This window comes from Notolepis coatsorum (genome assembly GCF_963971535.1).
Source record: "Notolepis coatsorum genome assembly, chromosome: 6".
Lineage (NCBI taxonomy): Eukaryota > Metazoa > Chordata > Actinopteri > Aulopiformes > Paralepididae > Notolepis > Notolepis coatsorum.
In genome coordinates this window covers 189,802,037-189,822,252 of record NC_140170.1, presented here as the reverse complement: position 1 = coordinate 189,822,252, position 20,216 = coordinate 189,802,037, and the positions used below count along the sequence as shown (strand labels likewise).

The 20,216-nt window shown below is 44.2% G+C and overlaps 1 protein-coding gene across 1 annotated transcript in view; it reads left to right on the top strand.

The window, feature by feature from the left end:
* The window catches only part of pparg (peroxisome proliferator-activated receptor gamma), a gene marked incomplete at its 5' end in the record, with an annotated part of 161,948 nt that overhangs the window by 113,357 nt on the left and 28,375 nt on the right, over positions 1-20,216 (top strand). Inside the window, 2 exons of the mRNA XM_084315972.1 lie at positions 3,448-3,620; positions 12,968-13,106. Coding sequence (XP_084172098.1) covers positions 3,448-3,620; positions 12,968-13,106 — 312 coding nt within the window. The remainder of the gene's footprint in view (positions 1-3,447; positions 3,621-12,967; positions 13,107-20,216) is intronic.

Sequence of the window (20,216 nt, the reverse complement as noted above, 5' to 3'; positions counted from 1 at the left end):
AAGTTACTTTATAAAGAGCTGCTTCAGTCAGACACACAGTAAGTTACTTTATAAAGAGCTGCTTCAGTCAGACACACAGTAAGTTACTTTATAAAGAGCTGCTTCAGTCAGACACACAGTAAGTTACTTTATAAAGAGCTGCTTCAGTCAGACACACAGTACGTTACTTTATAAGAGCAGCTGCTTCAGTCAGACACACGAGTAAGTTACTTTATAAAGAGCTGCTTCAGTCAGACACACAGTAAGGTTACTTTATAAAGAGCTGCTTCAGTCAGACACACAGTAAGTTACTTTATAAAGAGCTGCTGCTTCAGTCAGACACACAGTAAGTTACTTTATAAAGAGCTGCTTCAGTCAGACACACAGTAAGTTACTTTATAAAGAGCTGCTTCAGTCAGACACACAGTAAGTTACTTTATAAGAGCTGCTTCAGTCAGACACACAGTAAGTTACTTTATAAAGAGCTGCTTCAGTCAGACACACAGTAAGTTACTTTATAAAGAGCCTGCTTCAGTCAGACACACAGTAAGTTACTTTATAAAGAGCTGCTGTTCAGTCAGACACACAGTAAGTTACTTTATAAAGAGCTGCTTCAGTCAGACACACAGTAAGTTACTTTATAAAGAGCTGCTTCAGTCAGACACACAGTAAGTTACTTTATAAAGAGCTGCTTCAGTCAGACACACAGTAAGTTACTTTATAAAGAGCTGCTTCAGTCAGACACACAGTAAGTTACTTTATAAAGAGCTGCTTCAGTCAGACACACAGTAAGTTTACTTTATAAAGAGCTGCTTCAGTCAGACACACAGTAAGTTACTTTATAAAGAGCTGCTTCAGTCAGACACACAGTAAGTTACTTTATAAAGAGCTGCTTCAGTCAGACACACAGTAAGTTACTTTATAAAGAGCTGCTTCAGTCAGACACACAGTAAGTTACTTTATAAAGAGCTGCTTCAGTCAGACACACAGTAAGTTACTTTATAAAGAGCTGCTTCAGTCAGACACACAGTAAGTTACTTTATAAAGAGCTGCTTCAGTCAGACACACAGTAAGTTACTTTATAAAGAGCTGCTGCTTCAGTCAGACACACAGTAAGTTACTTTATAAAGAGCTGCTTCAGTCAGACACACAGTAAGTTACTTTATAAAGAGCTGCTTCAGTCAGACACACAGTAAGTTACTTTATAAAGAGCTGCTTCAGTCAGACACACAGTAAGTTACTTTATAAAGAGCTGCTGCTTCAGTCAGACACACAGTAAGTTACTTTATAAAGAGCTGCTGCTTCAGTCAGACACACAGTAAGTTACTTTATAAAGAGGTGCTTTCAGTCAGACACACAGTAAGTTACTTTATAAAGAGCTGCTTCAGTCAGACACACAGTAAGTTACTTTATAAAGAGCTTCTACAGTCAGACACACAGTAAGTTACTTTATAAAGAGCTGCTTTCAGTCAAACACACAGTAAGTTACTTTATAAAGAGCTGCTTCAGTCAGACACACAGTAAGTTACTTTATAAAGAGCTGCTTCAGTCAGACACACAGTAAGTTACTTTATAAAGAGCTGCTTCAGTCAGACACACAGTAAGTTACTTTATAAAGAGCTGCTTCAGTCAGACACACAGTAAGTTACTTTATAAAGAGCTGCTTCAGTCAGACACACAGTAAGTTACTTTATAAAGAGCTGCTTCAGTCAGACACACAGTAAGTTACTTTATAAAGAGCTGCTTCAGTCAGACACACAGTAAGTTACTTTATAAAGAGCTGCTTCAGTCAGACACACAGTAAGTTACTTTATAAAGAGCTGCTTCAGTCAGACACACAGTAAGTTACTTTATAAAGAGCTGCTTCAGTCAGACACACGGTAAGTTACTTTATAAAGAGCTGCTTCAGTCAGACACACGGTAAGTTACTTTATAAAGAGGTGCTACAGTCAGACACACAGTAAGTTACTTTATAAAGAGCTGCTTCAGTCAGACACACAGTAAGTTACTTTATAAAGAGCTGCTTCAGTCAGACACACAGTAAGTTACTTTATAAAGAGCTGCTTCAGTCAGACACACAGTAAGTTACTTTATAAAGAGCTGCTTCAGTCAGACACACAGTAAGTTACTTTATAAAGAGCTGCTTCAGTCAGACACACAGTAAGTTACTTTATAAAGAGCTGCTTCAGTCAGACACACAGTAAGTTACTTTATAAAGAGCTGCTTCAGTCAGACACACAGTAAGTTACTTTATAAAGAGCTGCTTCAGTCAGACACACAGTAAGTTACTTTATAAAGAGCTGCTGCTTCAGTCAGACACACAGTAAGTTACTTTATAAAGAGCTGCTTCAGTCAGACACACAGTAAGTTACTTTATAAAGAGCTGCTGCTTCAGTCAGACACACAGTAAGTTACTTTATAAAGAGCTGCTTCAGTCAGACACACAGTAAGTTACTTTATAAAGAGCTGCTACAGTCAGACACACAGTAAGTTACTTTATAAAGAGCTGCTTCAGTCAGACACACAGTAAGTTACTTTATAAAGAGCTGCTTCAGTCAGACACACAGTAAGTTACTTTATAAAGAGCTGCTGCTTCAGTCAGACACACAGTAAGTTACTTTATAAAGAGCTGCTGCTTCAGTCAGACACACAGTAAGTTACTTTATAAAGAGCTGCTTCAGTCAGACACACAGTAAGTTACTTTATAAAGAGCTGCTTCAGTCAGACACACAGTAAGTTACTTTATAAAGAGCTGCTTCAGTCAGACACACAGTAAGTTACTTTATAAAGAGCTGCTTCAGTCAGACACACAGTAAGTTACTTTATAAAGAGCTGCTTCAGTCAGACACACAGTAAGTTACTTTATAAAGAGGGGCTACAGTCAGACACACAGTAAGTTACTTAGAGAGCAGGCTTGTGAATGGAAGGTTGTCGGTGCGATCCCCAAGACCTGCACGTGGGATTTGGGTGAACACAGCCCCCATAATTGAAGAACCCTTCAGGTTGAACCCACAAATTCCTGCTATATGCAAATCTAATGTCTCTCTCTCTCTCTCTCTCTCTCTCTCTCTCTCTCTCTCTCTCTCTCTCTCTCTCTCTCTCTCTCTCCTCTCTCTCTCTCTCTCTCTCTCTCTCTCTCTCTCTCTCTCTCTCTCTCTCTCTCTGTCTGTCTCTCTATCTCCTCCTTCTCTCTCTCTCTCTCCTCTCTCTCTCTCCTCTCTCTCTCTCTCCTCTCTCTCTTCTCCTCTCTCTCTCTCTCTCTCTCTGTATCTCTCTCTCTCTCCCCTCTTCTCCTCTCTCTCTCTCTCTTCTCTCTCTCTCTTCTCTCTCTCTCTCTCTCTCTCTCTCTCTCTCTCTCTCTCTCTCTCTCTCTCTCTCTCTCTCTCTCTCTCTCTCTCTCTCTCTCCTCTCTCTCTCTCTCTCTCTCTCTCTCTCCTCCTCCACCCCCCCCCCCCCCCCCCCCCACAGGTTCTATAAAGATGGAGCCGGCCTCTCCTCCTCAGTACTCCGACAGCCACCAGTTCTCCAGGCTCCCAGACGACGCCTCGTCTCCGGTCAACATGCTGAACATCGAGTGTCGCGTCTGCGGAGACAAAGCGTCAGGTTTCCACTACGGGGTCCACGCCTGCGAGGGCTGCAAGGTAGGGCCGCTCACCCCCTCCCGCCCCCTCTTGGTGTTTATTTACCCCCCCCCCATTCAAATATATGGTAGAAAATTGTTCCTAAATGATAACCCCAGTGCCATTGAGCTCCATTGTGCTGGAGTGACCGCAGACATCTCTACGGTGGATATCTCCAAAATGTGGCAAATCACACCGAAACTATCTGGATGGATTGATAGAAATATCCTTTTTGGGGGGGGGGGGGGGGGGGGCTGCCCCTTTTTAACATTGCAACTTCTGCCAGGAGGTACAAGTCAACCAGTGACTCAAGAGACTCAGGGCTAGATCCACAAAGAATGGATTGCACAGAGCGGAGTTGCACCCCTTACAATTCATGATGAATTGAAAATGGGGGACCCTGATGTAAACAAGACGAAAGTCTTTCCCTGGTCTGCATCCCCTTAACAATTGTGTGTATTGAGCCGTACTGTATTGTACCCATTCTGCAATCTGTTAATAAAGTTTTCATTCAATCAATCACCGTGCACATTTTAAGTAAGGGTGCAACTTGCTCTGTGCAATCCATTCTTTGTGGATCTAGCCCTCAGCGTGTGTGTTACATTATGCCTGTTGACTTCTACTGTTGAGTTCTACTGGACAGACACAGGGGGGGGAGACTGCCTGTCTGAAGATCGAACCGGCGATCGAGTTCACAGACTTGGGATTTATTTTGCACATAGTCTCACACACACATCCAAAAACTCTAAACTGTTTTTTCACACGTTCACTTAGTTTGACAGTTGTTGAGAGTCAATGAGTTTGGCCACCCAGTGATGTCATCGGCGACAATGAATCCGTGTGTTAACACTTTCACTACCACACTAAAGGGTTAACCTGTTGTCGTGTGGTAGTGAAAGGGTTCATTTACAGCTCAATGAAATGATAAGGTAGCAGTCCTATATAAGACAAGCTGTTGCTATTTGTTTCATCTGAGCTGTAATGAACACAAGGATCCAGGGACATCATCGCTGGTGGTCACATTCAAGCCTGTTTACTCTCAATAACTGTCAAACTAAATGAAAGCGCGCAAAACCGATTTAGAGTCTCTGGACGTGTGTGAGATTATGTGCAAAATAAATCAGCATTGTTTTATTGAAAGTACCCTTTGCAAACCAGGACACAGTCGCTTACAGACAGACAGACAGACAGACAGACAGACGGACGGACGGACAGACGGACAGACGGACAGACGGACAGACGGACAGACAGACAGACGGACGGACGGACGGACGGACGGACGGACGGACGGACGGACGGACGGACGGACGGACGGACGGACGGACGGACGGACAGACAGACAGACAGACAGACAGACAGACAGACAGCTATGTCATCTGTCTGTCTGTCTGTCTGTCTGTCTGTCTGTCTGTCTGTCTGTCTGTCTGTCTGTCTGTCTGTCTGTCTGTCTGTCTGTCTGTCTGTCTGTCTGGATTATAAATACATTTGAGAGGGGGCGAAGGTGTAAGATCTATGCTCGTCTTTCTTCTCAGAAAGGCAGAGGTGAGAGCTGGAAGGGGTAGGTTTTGGTAATGCCCTCTGAAATGCGGTGAGGTGGGGTGGCTTCGCGGTAACCGTCTGGTGGTTTCGTATCTGCCGTTTCCAGCAGGAAGCGCTCTGTGGTCAGCTGCTCCGCTGCCCCCTGTTGCCTCACAGTGCGCTGGAGGTGAATACCATTACGGTAATGAACATTAGTCATTGTTCTGTTGTTTCCGACGAGAGGTGTTGCCAAGAGCATGGGCCGGAGGAACAACCCAGAACATTCTCTATGGAGGTGGAGTTCCTCTCTTGACCCTATTACACTTCCTCGTTCTAAAAATAAACCTTTATTTATAAAAGTATGAATTGAAAGTATGAAGGCCGCTTTTAACCACACACGCATCTGCTTAACCCATTTAGAACCTAAAACGCCCGCTAAGAATGCATCATATATAGCCCTGCACACACAAATGTGTTTCCCGGTTTCAAGGGGTTCATTAAAGGATATGCGCCGGTGTCATTTATAGTATAGCTCGTATCCAGAAGCCATAGAGAACTCCACTGTTGTCCAAAACTCCATTAGGACGAGTCACAGTTCTGTTTGTTTTGGTCAGTGTCGTTCAGCATTGTGATGGACTACCTTATGAAGTGATGTAGTTCTGTTTGTTTTGGTCCGTGTCGTTCAGCATTGTTCTGTTTGTTTTGGTCAGTGTCATTCAGCATTGTTCTGTTTGTTTTGGTCAGCGTTAGTCAGCATTGTTCTGTTTGTTTTGGTCAGCATTAGTCAGCATTGTTCTGTTTGTTTTGGTCCGTGTCGTTCAGCATTGTTCTGTTTGTTTTGGTCAGTGTCATTCAGCATTGTTCTGTTTGTTTTGGTCAGCATTAGTCAGCATTGTTCTGTTTGTTTTGGTCAGCGTTAGTCAGCATTGTTCTGTTTGTTTTGGTCAGCGTTAGTCAGCATTGTTCTGTTTGTTTTGGTCAGCGTTAGTCAGCATTGTTCTGTTTGTTTTGGTCAGTGTCGTTCAGCATTGTTCTGTTTGTTTTGGTCAGCGTTAGTCAGCATTGTTCTGTTTGTTTTGGTCAGCATTAGTCAGCATTGTTCTGTTTGTTTTGGTCAGCGTTAGTCAGCATTGTTCTGTTTGTTTTGGTCAGCGTTAGTCAGCATTGTTCTGTTTGTTTTGGTCAGTGTCGTTCAGCATTGTGACGGACTACCTTATGAAGTGATGTAGTTCTGGCTCAGACGGCCTTGAGGCCATCGCTGTCACTGCATCAAGTAGTTCTGGGGAAACGTACAATGCCTGTGTCCATCGCAATGATGAATTACACTGAGAAAAGCAAACAGTATACGGCTCTCTGACTTGTGTCAGTGGTTTTGGCTGGATGGACCTTACATGTACTTGTAAGTCAAATAAATGCATTGTAGGTTTCGGTCTTTGCATAGGCTATGTTGACAATAAGAACCAAATTAAATTAAATCAGCCTTATCCTTTAATGGCAAGAAATGATAGGTGCGTCTATGTCTAGAGCAACACTGTACTTATTGTACTTATTTTATGCCTATTCTTATGTCTGTACTTTCTACATTGCACTACTTTTATTGTCTTTTTTTATAACTATTCTTATGTCTGCACTTTTATTCTGTCAACTGTATGCAAATGTTACTGTATGCCTATGTTCATTTTATGCTATTTGCTGTGAAGCACTTTGAGCTGCAATCCATGTATGAAAGGTGCTATAGAAATAAAGTTATTATTAGTATTATTATTAGAGTGGAGCTCACATCACGACCTGCTCCATCAATAAGTTATTTCAAGCCATTATTGTAAAGGTAATTATTTTTTATCCCCAAAACTACATTGTGGAGTTTCAAAGCATCACTGTTTCAAGATTTTCTTGGCTCATATTGATTTGTTGAAACAAGTAAAGCGGTCATGGTCGGTTCGACCTAGTTTCCCCCTAATAGCGGAGATAAGACCTTATGGCTTCTTACATGCTCAGGTTCTCAAGGACAGAAACAGCCTCTCCTTGACCTTAGACTCTGAGAGGATAGACCCCATGTTAAGACACAACTTGAGTGTGTTATTCTCATGATCTAGGACCATTCAGTCCATAATTATTTGTGATAATTAGGGATACACACTACAGAAGGTTAACCCTTTCACTACTGAAAGGGTTAACCTTCTGTAGTGTGGTAGTGAAAGGACTAACCCTTTGTCGTGTGGCAGTGGAAGGGTTAACCTTCTGTATTGCCGCAGTGAAAGGGTTAACCTTCTGTAGTGTGGTAGTGAAAGGGCTAACCCTTTGTCATGTGGCAGTGAAAGGGTTAACCGTCTCTAGTGTGGTAGTGAAAGGGTTAACCTTCTGTAATGTGGTAGTGAAAGGGCTAACCCTTTGTCGTGTGGCAGTGGAAGGGTTAACCTTCTGTAGTGTGGTAGTGAAAGGGCTAACCCTTTGTTGTGTGGCAGTGAAATGGTTAACCTTCTGTATTGCCGCAGTGAAAGGGTTAACCTTCTGTATTGTGGCAGTGAAAGGGTTAACCTTTTGTAGTGTGGCAGTGAAAGGGTTAACCTTCTGTAGTGTGGCAGTGAAAGGGTTAACCTTCTGTAATGTCACAGTGAAAGGGTTAACCTTCTGTAGTGTGGCAGTGAACGGGCTAACCCTTTGTCATGTGGCAGTGAAAGGGTTAACCTTCTGTAGTGTGGCAGTGAAAGGGTTAACCTTCTGTGGTGTGGCAGTGAAAGGGTTAACCTTCTGTAGTGTGGCAGTGAAAGGGCTAACCCCTTGTCATGTGGCAGTGAAAGGGTTAACCTTCTAAAGTGTGGTAGTGAAAGGGCTAACCCTTTGTTGTGTGGCAGTGACAGGGTTAACCTTCTGTATTGTCGCAGTGAAAGGGCTAACCTTTTGTAGTGTGGCAGTGAAATGGTTAACCTTCTGTACAGGGCCGCCTGGGAGAAATGCGAGGCCCTGTGCGAGATTTAAACGCGAGCCCCCCCCCCCCCCCCCCCCCAAAGGTAAAAAAAATATATATATAATATATATTTTTTATTTTTATTTTTTTCATACAGTCAACATATTCGTAAATAATAGCACTGCCCGAGGCTGGGCATGATACAGTCAACATATAGCAAGAGAGAGAGCGAGAGAGAGCTCCCGTTCTACAGTCAATATACAGTGTACAGAGAGAGAGACACATTGGAAAGAAATTGAAATGCTATTTGGCCCTAAACAGAGAGTACACAGTGGCAGAATACCTGAGCACTGTGACTGAAGATCCTTGACTAGGTACAGACTCAGCGAGCACAGCCTAGCCATCGAGAAAGGCCGCCATAGGCAGACTGTGTGTGTTAAGGCCTCTACATGCTACAGCAACTTCAAAGCAACTTCAACACAACATCAGCACGATTTCAGCGCGGTTGTTGTTTAGGGTCTTGTAGACTGTGTTGCGAGGATGCTGCGTACATGTCTCCAAAATCTAACCTAAACAACCGTTGCGTTGATATTGCGTAGCAGTGATTGGTTGGTTAGCGAATGGGGGCGGGGCTGTCATAGAATAATATTGGTCTCGCAGAGAATGCCATCCGCCATTGTTGTAGATTAGCGTCACATAGCTGGCCTTTTTCTGAAAACCCAAGCACATATTGTTCCATAGCATACGCCTTCAGTTGATCATGACAAATCCTCTCTTACCTTGACGATTAAAAAGCCTCCATAATTTAGTAAATAAAGCTGTAGCCAGCCAGCTAGCATTGGTGCTATACAAAATGCTATCCACATTAGCTACATAGCTAACCAACTAAATACAATGGTATCCTGAGGTAACTTTAACGTTAAATACAACGTTTGCTAGTCGAAATGACTGGACACGACACACACAGGGACAAGTTAAACATCAATCAATTAATTTATTCCAATGGGTAGTTTGAGCTGCATGTGAGCCGAGGTCCTCTCCATTGGAAACTAATGACGTTACGGTAACGTTAGCTCGAAAAGCACAGAAAGTTAAGCTGCTAGCAACAGACACTATAACACTTCCGGTCGGGGGATTTCAAAATAAAAGAGCGACGTCTAAAATCACCGGAAATACGTTTATTTTGTACATTATCTAACGTTAACACAAACCTAAACTAACTTTAGTTAAACTAACTTTGCGCGTCGATGTTGCAGAAGCATAAAGGCAGAGTGTCTAAAACACCGTTGCTTTGTCGATGTTGTGTTGCAGTTGCTTTGAAGTTTCTGTAGCATGCAGAGGCCTTTAGAAAGAGAGAGAGAGAGAGAGAGCATGTGTGTTAGAGAGAGCATGTATGAGAGAGATAAGCAAAGATGACCCCCTAAAGGATATTCAACTTTTAATGAAAGAACAAAACAGAAGGAAAAGATAACTTCACAAAGGCAACATGAATATACATAGATCCAAAAGGACAAAGATCAACACTTAAATCCAAAGAGAAGAGGGTCTATACCAGAGAAAACAAAGCAGCAAGGAGCCAATGGCCGACAGCTAAAGGCTAGCCAGGTAGGCTACTGACACCAGGCCACACACAGCTTTGGCCAACGGCCCAACGCTACCCAAGCTACACAAACGACCAAGACAATGAATTCACACATAGCACATGTCGTATCTCCAAATGTTGTGAAGTAACATATGTTTTGCCTGGAAAAAAACAGTTATTAACAAAACATTCGGGAGGGGAAGGAAGGAAGAGTGGGGTAATGTCATGATTTTCATTAATCTTACCTGCACCAAGGAACGCAGGGCGAAAGGCCGCAACACAGGTCTCCACGTTGACGAAAGGCCTCTCGCTGGCGGGACAAAAATAACCCCCTGCTATTCTCACGGCTAATGTCAATGGTCGTAGCACAAGCTAACAGCTAACTCAAGGCTAACTGATAGCATCAAACGAACGTTCCCAGCCGAGCGCAGCCGGCAGCTATCGTCGTAGCTAAACAGCTAACTGGCTAACAGTTAGCTCAACCAGGCTATCGCTAACCATTAGCTAACGCAGAAGCAAGCTATGCGGCTACATACAGGTGCTGACACCAGGCCACACACCGTTAGCTACTAGTAGTACTACAACAGCTAGTCGGCCAGTTTAGCTCCAGAGAGAGAGAGAGAGAGAGAGAGAGAGAGATGTCCACGGCGGGAATAGAATAGAGTTAATAGAATAGGTTAAAAACTCACCAAACGTCCAAGAGGATGGAGACAACCGCGTGGAGTTGACGAAGTTCATCTGCCAAACGACCATCCTCTTCATCTTGGCTGTATGCGCTGTCTCTAGGTTAGCTAACGCTAGTTAGCCTTTAGCTAAGCTAGCTACTAGCCGACATCATCATGGCTATACCATGACAAGGCTCCGGCCATTTGTCCCGCCAGCGAGAGGCCTTTCGTCAACGTTCCTTGGTGACCGACCGACTGATAATGACCAACCTCTTCGTCTTGGCTGGCATAACTAAGCATAATAGTCAAAAGCTGCACGCGCGAAATAGTCAAACGCAGCTGACTCACGCCGGCGTACTACACATGATGTAAGTAACCACTCCCTTCGTTGAAACCAATAGTATGTCTGCTGCAGAGCCCCAGAGGCTGAGCTCCAATAGTGAGTATGTCTGCAGACCCAGGAACAAGTCAGACACATTCTACAAACATGTCTAATGTGAAATATATAAGCATATAAGCAAAACTAGATTTTAGGTCTGTGATGAAAAAGGGCCTCGCGGGAAGGGGGGCCTCGCAAAAAAAAAAAAAAAAAATATTTTTTTTATTCTTTTTTTTGCGAGGCCCCCCTTCCCGCGAGGCCCTGTGCGACCGCACTGCTCGCACACCCCCTGAGGCGGCCCTGCTTCTGTAGTGTGGCAGTGAAAGGGTTAACCTTCTGTATTGTGGCAGTGAAAGGGTTAACCTTCTGTAGTGTGGCAGTGAAAGGGCTAACCCTTTGTCATGTGGCAGTAAAAGGGTTAACCTTCTATAGTGTGGTAGTGAAAGGGCTAACCCTTTGTTGTGTGCAGGGGCGTATTTGGCACGGGGGACATTGGAATGGGTCCCCCCCATTTTTTCAGAATGCAGTTAATGTCCCCCCCCCGTCTGACTACCTGTATGCAAAGAGTAGTAGATGGGGGTCGCATTTGCACGGGCCAAGTACCCACTCGCTAAAGTACTCGTCTTTGCATAATAATAGCTCGGGTCGTCCCCTCAGCCGAGGTGTGTGTTAAAATACGTCATCACATACGGTATAAAGAGAGATAAGATAAGACATTCAGTGCTATGTCCGACTCCTACCTGCGTGCATTCTTGCCCTGCAAGGGCCAAGTACCCACTCGCTAAAGTACTTGTCTTTGCATAATAATAGCTCGGGTCGTCAGCCTAGGTGTGTGTTAAAATACGTCAAACATATTGTTTACACTGTCTTTCTTCTATTATAACCCTCCCAAATCATATTCAGAAAGTATCACAGAGACTTCTATTGACCAAGGAATTAGTTATTATTTCGCGGTTTATTCACATAACGTTATATTGTTTACACTGTCTTTCTTCTATTATAACCCTCCCAAATCATATTCAGAAAGTATCACAGAGACTTCTATTGACCAAGGAATTAGTTATTATTTCGCGGTTTATTCACATAACGTTATATTGTTTACACTGTCTTTCTTCTATTATAACCCTCCCAAATCATATTCAGAAAGTATCACAGAGACTTCTATTGACCAAGGAATTAGTTATTATTTCGCAGTTTATTCACATAACGTTATATTGTTTACACTGTCTTTCTTCTATTATAACCCTCCCAAATCATATTCAGAAAGGCACACACACAACATATTCCAGTTAACGGTATATTTTTTTAATGATTCGTTATGGCGTAATCAATACTTCCATGCATATAAATTGCGTTCGCGACCTCCGTGTTTTGGGGGTAGTCATCAGAAACCTCGGATCCGGGATTCGCTCCCATCCGTCGGGCAAGAACTGTGGGTTTTCAGCCTCTCTCTCTGGAGCTTAACGGAGTTTCTGGAGGAGTTTCTGGAGGAGCTTGTCGCGGCTCATGCGCATGCGCACGCTCAACCAATCAGAGAGGGGCTTCGCTCAACCAATCAGAGAGGGGTCTGCAGAAATAGAGTTCAACCAATCAGAGAGGGGTCTGCAGAAATGCGGCTACGGGCCCTAACCCCCCCCCCCCCCCCCATCAACGTCACTCGCCACGCCCCCAAATCTGTCCCCGGCACACATTGAGAGAGAGTTACGCCAGTGGTTGTGTGGCAGTGAAAGGGTTAACCTTCTGTATTGTCACAGTGAAAGGGTTAACCTTCTGTAGTGTGGCAGTGAAATGGTTAACCTTCTGTATTGTCACAGTGAAAGGGTTAACCTTCTGTAGTGTGGCAGTGAAAGGGTTAACCTTCTGTATTGTCACAGTGAAATGGTTAACCTTCTGTAGTGTGGCAGTGAAAGGGTTAACCTTTTGTAGTGTGGCAGTGAAAGGGTTAACCTTCTGTAGTGTGGCAGTGAAAGGGTTAACCTTCTGTATTGTCACAGTGAACGGGTTAACCCTTTTGTAGTGTGGCAGTGAAAGGGTTAACCTTCTGTAGTGTCACAGTGAAAGGGTTAACCTTCTGTAATGTCACAGTGAAAGGGTTAACCTTCTGTAGTGTCACAGTGAAAGGGTTAACCTTCTGTATTGTCACAGTGAACGGGTTAACCCTTTGGTACTGTGGTAGTGAAGGGGTTCATCCAGAACCTTCCCGGACGTCCCTTCAGCTCGCCTGCTGTCCGCAGCACACAGGTTGACAAGTGTCATGTCTAAATGTGCTGTATAAATACATGTGATTGATTGATTGATTGTTGTCGTCCCGAACAGGGTTTCTTCAGGAGGACCATCCGGTTGAAGCTGGTGTACGACCACTGTGACCTGCACTGCCGCATCCACAAGAAGTCCCGCAACAAGTGTCAACACTGCCGCTTCCAGAAGTGCCTGGCGGTGGGGATGTCGCACAACGGTAGGAGCAGATTCACATTCAGATTCCTGAATTTCCTACAATTTTTTTTATTTTTTATACATTTTTTATTTTTATTTTTTTTTATGTTTCTTTTATGTGTCTATTCATTCTGTTTGAACCAATGTGGTTTTTCTTCACAGTTGCCGATAAAGATTAGGCTACACTAATATTATAGTATTAAAAAAAACTTTATATTCATTAAAGAAAGTTGATTTAATAAAAAAAAATAGACTCATTTAATCAGATTAATCACTTTATTCAAATTGAGGATTTAGTTTGAGGATATTTATAAAAAAAAAATTAAAAGAAAAGGTTCGAACGTTCGTTTGTAAAACCCTGACGAAGTTCGAATCCCAAAAACAGGCTTCGGGGACAGCCTTACCAGACAGAACACCAGACAGAACACCAGACTGAGAACCGCCCACTGCATGTCAGAGAGGTTCCATCCCTGCCCACCTGAATGCCTTCTACAACAGAACTGCGTTTCCGCGTCTCTGATTGGCCAGGTCATTTCTGATCATGTGACATGTACGCCCCAATCGTGGGACCGCAAGTTTCTACACTGGTTAAGCTCAGGCGCTCTTTCGGAGTTGGTTAAGGTTAGAATTTGTCTTAGAGCGTGGCGATAGAACGCCAGGTAGTTTGCACGCTGTTTGACCCCGGAAATAGGCGCAGAACTTGCTGTCCCACGATTGGCGCACATGTCACATGACCTGGCCAATCAGAGCGCAAAACTCGAACGCGGAAACGCAGTTCTGTTGTAGAAGGCATACACGCGTCAGGTCCCTATACAGTATGTTACCTACAGCTCCAGGTCCCTATATGTTACTGTACCTACAGCTTCCTCTGTGGTTGGGGGCACGTCCCCAGATGGCATTGGTGTCTTGGTGCCCACAGAAGACTCTCTGAACTATACGTTCACCGGCGTAGAAAGGAACATCTCAGAGATGTAAGCCTTAGATTCTAAGGCCTTTGCTTTGAGTTTGAGTCTGTGTGAAAGATGGTAGTGTATAGTCGAGTTTCAAGTTCAAGTTTTGGTTGTATTTGTCACGTATAAGGTACATGTACATTATTACAGTGAAATGCTTGGTTCTGTATGAGCCTCCTGAGAATGTGCGTCATACAGTAAAAGAAAAACTAAGTCAAATAGGAATAAAGTCCCAAAACGATACAACTAAAGAACAACCCTAAGTACAATGAAGTAAGAATGCAGACAATGAGGTATAAAATGCAGACAATAAGTTACAAAAAATGAGGTATGGATGTAGTGCAAATCACTTTTTTTTTTTCTCCCCATTTTCTATTTTTCTCCCATCCCAATTTCGTATTATCCAATTCGCCCCTCCCCTGTCTTGAACGTTGCTAGACTATGCCTCCCACTGGTCGGCTGCAGTGAGGACAGAAGCCTTGCATCACGTGTCCCCTCCGGTACACGAGGAGGCAGCCTGTCGCATCTTTTCACCTGTACAGCACGAACTCTCAGTGGCGAGGAGTAACGCATGGGAGGCTCACGCTGCCCCCGATACTTCCTGTTTCCGCCGCACCGGCGTCACCCAACCGACCTGTAGGAGTCGCTGTCCACAACGTCCAATCCCCACCCACCGGCTTTCCCACCCTCTAACACTTGCCAATTGTGTTAGTATGACGGCCGGCCAAGCTGGTAGCAACGCCGAGAGCTGGGCTCGATACCGGCATCTCCTGCGTTATTGGCGAGCGCCTTGCCCACTGCGCCACTCAGCCGCCGATAGATATGTTTGTTTTTTTCACTTCAACCTTTATTTAAAAATCATACGTTTCCGAGGTTTCCGATCATACGAATACAAAACAGTACATAATAAAGCAGCAATATTCACGGAAAATTAAACACAAAAGATTAATACGAATAAATAATAAAAATCTGCTAAAAACAGTTACAGGTAGTCTCATAATGGTCCGAAATCATACGCTGAAAGGGAAGAGACAACCTACAGCTTCAGAGAGAGGAGGACATTCCAAGAGTTAGAGGCTTCATATCAGAACCTACTGGAGGAACCCGGGATAGTAAAGGTGTGTCTGTCTGTGTGTGTGTGTCTGTGTGTGTGTGTGTGTGTGTGTGTGTGTGTGTGTGTGTGTGTGTGTGTGTGTGTGTGTGTGTGTGTGTCAGATGGGGTCACCAGAGTTTGTCCTTATCCACCATCGGCATTTCATTGGTTTGTTTTCTCCCCCCTCGCCATCTCTCTCTCTCTCTCTCTCTCTCTCTCTCTCTCTCTCTCTCTCTCTCTCTCTCTCTCTCTCTCTCTCTCTCTCTCTCTCTCTCTCTCTCTCTCCCTCCTCCCTCTCTCTCTCTCTCTCTCTCTCTCCCTCTCTCTCTCTCTCTCTCTCTCTCTCTCTCTCTCTCTCTCTCTCTCTCTCTCTCTCTCTCTCTCTCTCTCTCTCCCTCCCTCCCTCTCTCTCTCTCTCTCTCTCTCTCTCTCTCTCTCTCTCTCTCTCTCTCTCTCTCTCTCTCTCTCTCTCTCTCTCTCTCTCTCTCTCTCTCTCTCTCTCTCTCCCTCTCCCTCCCTCCCCCTCTCGCCCTCCCTCCCTCCCTCCCTCCCTCCCTCTCTCTCTCTCTCTCTCTCTCTCTCTCTCTCCCTCCCTCCCTCCCTCTCTCTCTCTCTCTCTCTCTCTCTCTCTCCCTCTCTCCCTCCCTCCCTCCCTCCCTCCCTCCCTCCCTCCCTCCTCTCTCTCCTCTCTCTCCCTCTCTCTCTCTCTCTTATCATGCAGCAGGTATTCCGTGCGACGCGGCCGGCTTAGCGTTTAGATGTTAATATTAATGATTCACGTTCTCGGAGAGCGTGGGCTTCTCCAGATCTGCTGTGTCATGGCTGCTGGCGGGGTGCCCGGTCATAGGTGGCAGGGTGGGGTGGCGGGTGGGGGGGGGGGGGGGGGTGGGGGGGGGGCACGGGTGGCGAGGAGGGAGGGGTGGCGGGGGTTGCGGGGAGGGAGGCGTGGCCGGGAGGGAGGGGTGCGCGCAGGTACACTGCAGCATGTGTGTTTGTTTGACTAAGGTGTGGTGCAGGTCGTGGCAGTGATTGATCAACTCAGGTTAAGCACTTATACAACGGCCCACGTGTTTCGCTGCAGTATGACACAACAGAGCAGCGACTGCATGTGTGAATGAAGGCCTGCATGAATGATTGTTGACTTCCACGGGGGGAAACAATTCATTGAGAAAAAGGAGGAGTAGTTTGCTTAGCCTAGTGGCAGGGTGGTTAGGGTTAGGGTTAGGGTTCGACGAGAGAATTCACCCGTAAACAGGTTTCACACGGTTTGAAGTTCTGCCTTTTGGTTTTGAATTTTGCCAAACTATGATTCTATGGTTATAGTTCATTGTTCACGTCTAGCAACCCGTTTCCTTTTTTTCCGCATTTTCCTTTTCAGAGGCCAAGTTCATTGTTCGTGGTGGGTTCTGTCTTGCATGCCAACTCTACTCTACATGTTTTCCATATCGCCTGGTGTCATAAAGCGCTTTGGGTCAGCCCAGTACACTGTGTGGCAACTTTTACACTAAGTAAATGTTGAAATTATGTTCTAATTTGTAAAAAGAATTCTAAATACAGATGATCCCAACTTTGGTAGTAAGTTAGCAGTGGTGAAAAGTATTTTTACTCAAGTACAATTTCGAGCTACTTGTACCTTACGGTTAACCTTCTGTAGTGTGGTAGTGAAAGGGTTAACCTTCTGTAGTGTGGTAGTGAAAGGTTTAACTTTCTGTAGTGTGGTACTGAAAGGGTTAACCTTCTGTAGTGTGGTAGTGAAAGGTTAACCTTCTGTAGTGTGGTAGTGAAAGGTTAACCTTATGTAGTGTGGTAGTGAAAGGGTTAACCTTCTGTAGTGTGGTAGTGAAAAGGTTAACCTTCTGTAGTGTGGTAGTGAAAGGGTTAACCTTCTGTAGTGTGGTAGTGAAATGGTTAACCTTCTGTAGTGTGGTAGTGAAAGGGTTAACCTTCTGTAGTGTTGTAGTGAAAGGGTTAACCGTCTGTAGTGTGGTAGTGAAAGGGTTAACCTTCTGTAGTGTGGTAGTGAAATGGTTAACCGTCTGTAGTGTGGTAGTGAAAGGGTTAACCTTCTGTAGTGTGGTAGCGAAAGGGTTAACCTTCTGTAGTGTGGTACTGAAAAGGTTAACCTTCTGTAGTGTGGTAGTGAAATGGTTAACCTTCTGTAGTGTGGTAGTGAAAGGGTTAACCTTCTGTAGTGTTGTAGTGAAAGGGTTAACCGTCTGTAGTGTGGTAGTGAAAGGGTTAACCTTCTGTAGTGTGGTAGCGAAAGGGTTAACCTTCTGTAGTGTGGTAGTGAAAGGGTTAACCTTCTGTAGTGTGGTAGTGAAAGGGTTAACCTTCTGTAGTGTGGTAGTGAAAAGGTTAACCTTCTGTAGTGTGGTAGTGAAAAGGTTAACCTTCTGTAGTGTGGTAGTGAAAGGGTTAACCTTCTGTAGTGTGGTAGTGAAAGGGTTAACCTTATGTAGTGTGGTAGTGAAAGGGTTAACCTTCTGTAGTGTGGTAGTGAAAGGGTTAACCTTCTGTAGTGTGGTAGTGAAAGGTTAACCTTCTGTAGTGTGGTAGTGAAAGGGTTAACCTTCTGTAGTGTGGTAGTGAAAGGTTAACCTTCTGTAGTGTAGTAGTGAAAGGTTAACCTCCTGTAGTGTTGTAGTGAAAGGGTTAACCTTCTGTAGTGTGGTAGTGAAAGGTTAACCTTCTGTAGTGTGGTAGTGAAAGGTTAACCTTCTGTAGTGTGGTAGTGAAAGGTTAACCTTCTGTAGTGTGGTAGTGAAATGGTTAACCTTCTGTAGTGTGGTAGTGAAAGGGTTAACCTTCTGTAGTGTTGTAGTGAAAGGGTTAACCGTATGTAGTGTGGTAGTGAAAGGGTTAACCTTATGTAGTGTGGTAGCGAAAGGGTTAACCTGCTGTAGTGTGGTAGTGAAAGGGTTAACCTTCTGTAGTGTGGTAGTGAAAGGGTTAACCTTCTGTAGTGTGGTAGTGAAAGGGTTAACCTTCTGTAGTGTGGTAGTGAAAAGGTTAACCTTCTGTAGTGTGGTAGTGAAAGGGTTAACCTTCTGTAGTGTGGTAGTGAAAGGGTTAACCTTCTGTAGTGTGGTAGTGAAAGGGTTAACCTTCTGTAGTGTGGTAGTGAAAGGGTTAACCTTCTGTAGTGTGGTAGTGAAAGGGTTAACCTTCTGTAGTGTGGTAGTGAAAGGGTTAACCTTCTGTAGTGTGGTAGTGAAAGGGTTAAGGGTAAATAATATGAGTACAGGTAACACCGGTTAGTTCTTTGAGCAGAGATGATTGACAGCGGAGCTTAAAAGAAGTGTCTTTAAAAAATATATATATATCAGAACGAGTTATCGTGCTGCTTGTGTGATCTTCGTCAGACGAGTTTAGTTTTATAAACATGAACCCGTCACTCTCAGGGCGATAAATCAGAGAGCCAAGCCTCTAATCTAATCACTGAACGAGTTAATCATTCTGAGTGACATCTTAATTGGTGTTTATTTAACTGCCGGGATGACAGGAAAGAACCGACGATATGTCCACACATCCACGTAGAATCAACACGGTCACTGATAGTGTGTTCGTGTCGATGTCGGCTAGACATCTCTACGTCTTGCGTTCTTGGATATTGTGTGTGTGTGGAGGTTAAGAAGTGTCTGATTAGCCCTTTCACGCACGACAGCAGGTTAACCCTTCCACTGCCACACTACAGACGGTTAACCCTTTACTATCACACGGTGACCGTCGGCAGTGTGATAGTAAAGGGTTAACCTTCCGTCGTGTGGCACTGAAACGGTTAAGGGTTGTTTTTTTTTACCCTGGAGTAGGATAGGCTGTGTGGTGACGCTACTCCCCTTTGGGGAACTCCTCTATCCCATAATTCAGACACACCTGTCAATGGGATAACCGGGGAATGCATAGAGAGCTCCTTCTCGGAATCAGAATCAGAAAGGTCTTTATTGCCAAGTATAGTTTACACATACAAGGAATTTGCTTTGGACGTTACTGGTGCGACATTAACAGACAAAGATAATACAATAAAGAGGTGGAGTAAAATAAAATGAAATATGAACTAAGTTAAGCACAATGGAATAGAATATAATTATTAAATAAAATATAGGCCAGGACTGTACAAGTGTAAATAAAGAGGTCAAATACAATTATATGGGATATAAACTAAATTAAATATAGCACAATAGAATATAGTACAATTATAAGTAAACATATAATAGGAATAGGAATAGGCCAGGGCTGTTCAACTGGCCAAGAAGTGGTCAAATATATACACTAATTAGAATGAAATAACAATACAGTGGACAAGTATATAGTCCAGTAGGGTGTGTTAATGTAACACAGTGGGGGGTGTCAGTGAGGGTCCCGAGCCTTGTTGATGAGGCTCACTGCAGAGGGGAAGACACTGTTCTTGTGGCGTGAGGTTTTGGCCCTGATGGACCACAGCCTCCTTCCAGAGGGGAGTGACTCCAACAGGTTGTGACCGGGGTGGTAGGGGTCGGCCACCATCTTACCTGCACGCTTCAGGGTTCTGGAGAGGCGTACAGGTCCTGGAGAGATGGCAGATTGCAGCCGATCACCTTCTCAGCAGAGTGGATGACTCTGACTTCTCTAGAGTAACAGAGCCTTCTCCACCGCAGCGCCTAGATTGTGGAACAGCCTCCCCCTCAGCGTACGGACCGCCCAGACCGTGCAGGCTTTTAAATCACTTTTAAAAACCTACCTGTTCTCCTTGGCCTTCCCCCCCCACTTAATCACCACTAGACCCCTGGCCCTTCTATCCTCTTTGTTTTACTGTGTCCTACCTGTTTTTATTACTTTCATTGCTTTACTGTGTTTTAATCTTATATCTTGCATCATATTATTTTGTTTTTATCAACCTGCCTGTGAAGCACTTTGGTGCCAGCTACTGCTGCCTGGAAATGTGCTATACAAATAAAATTGACTTGACTTGACTTGACTAACATGGTAATCTCCTCTGGTGTGAAAAAGAAAGGACTTCTCTAGACTGACATGGGTCATTCATTATTCATCTTTGTTGAATAACGAACAAAATGCTGATTTCTATTAAAGAAACATGGGTCATAAAATA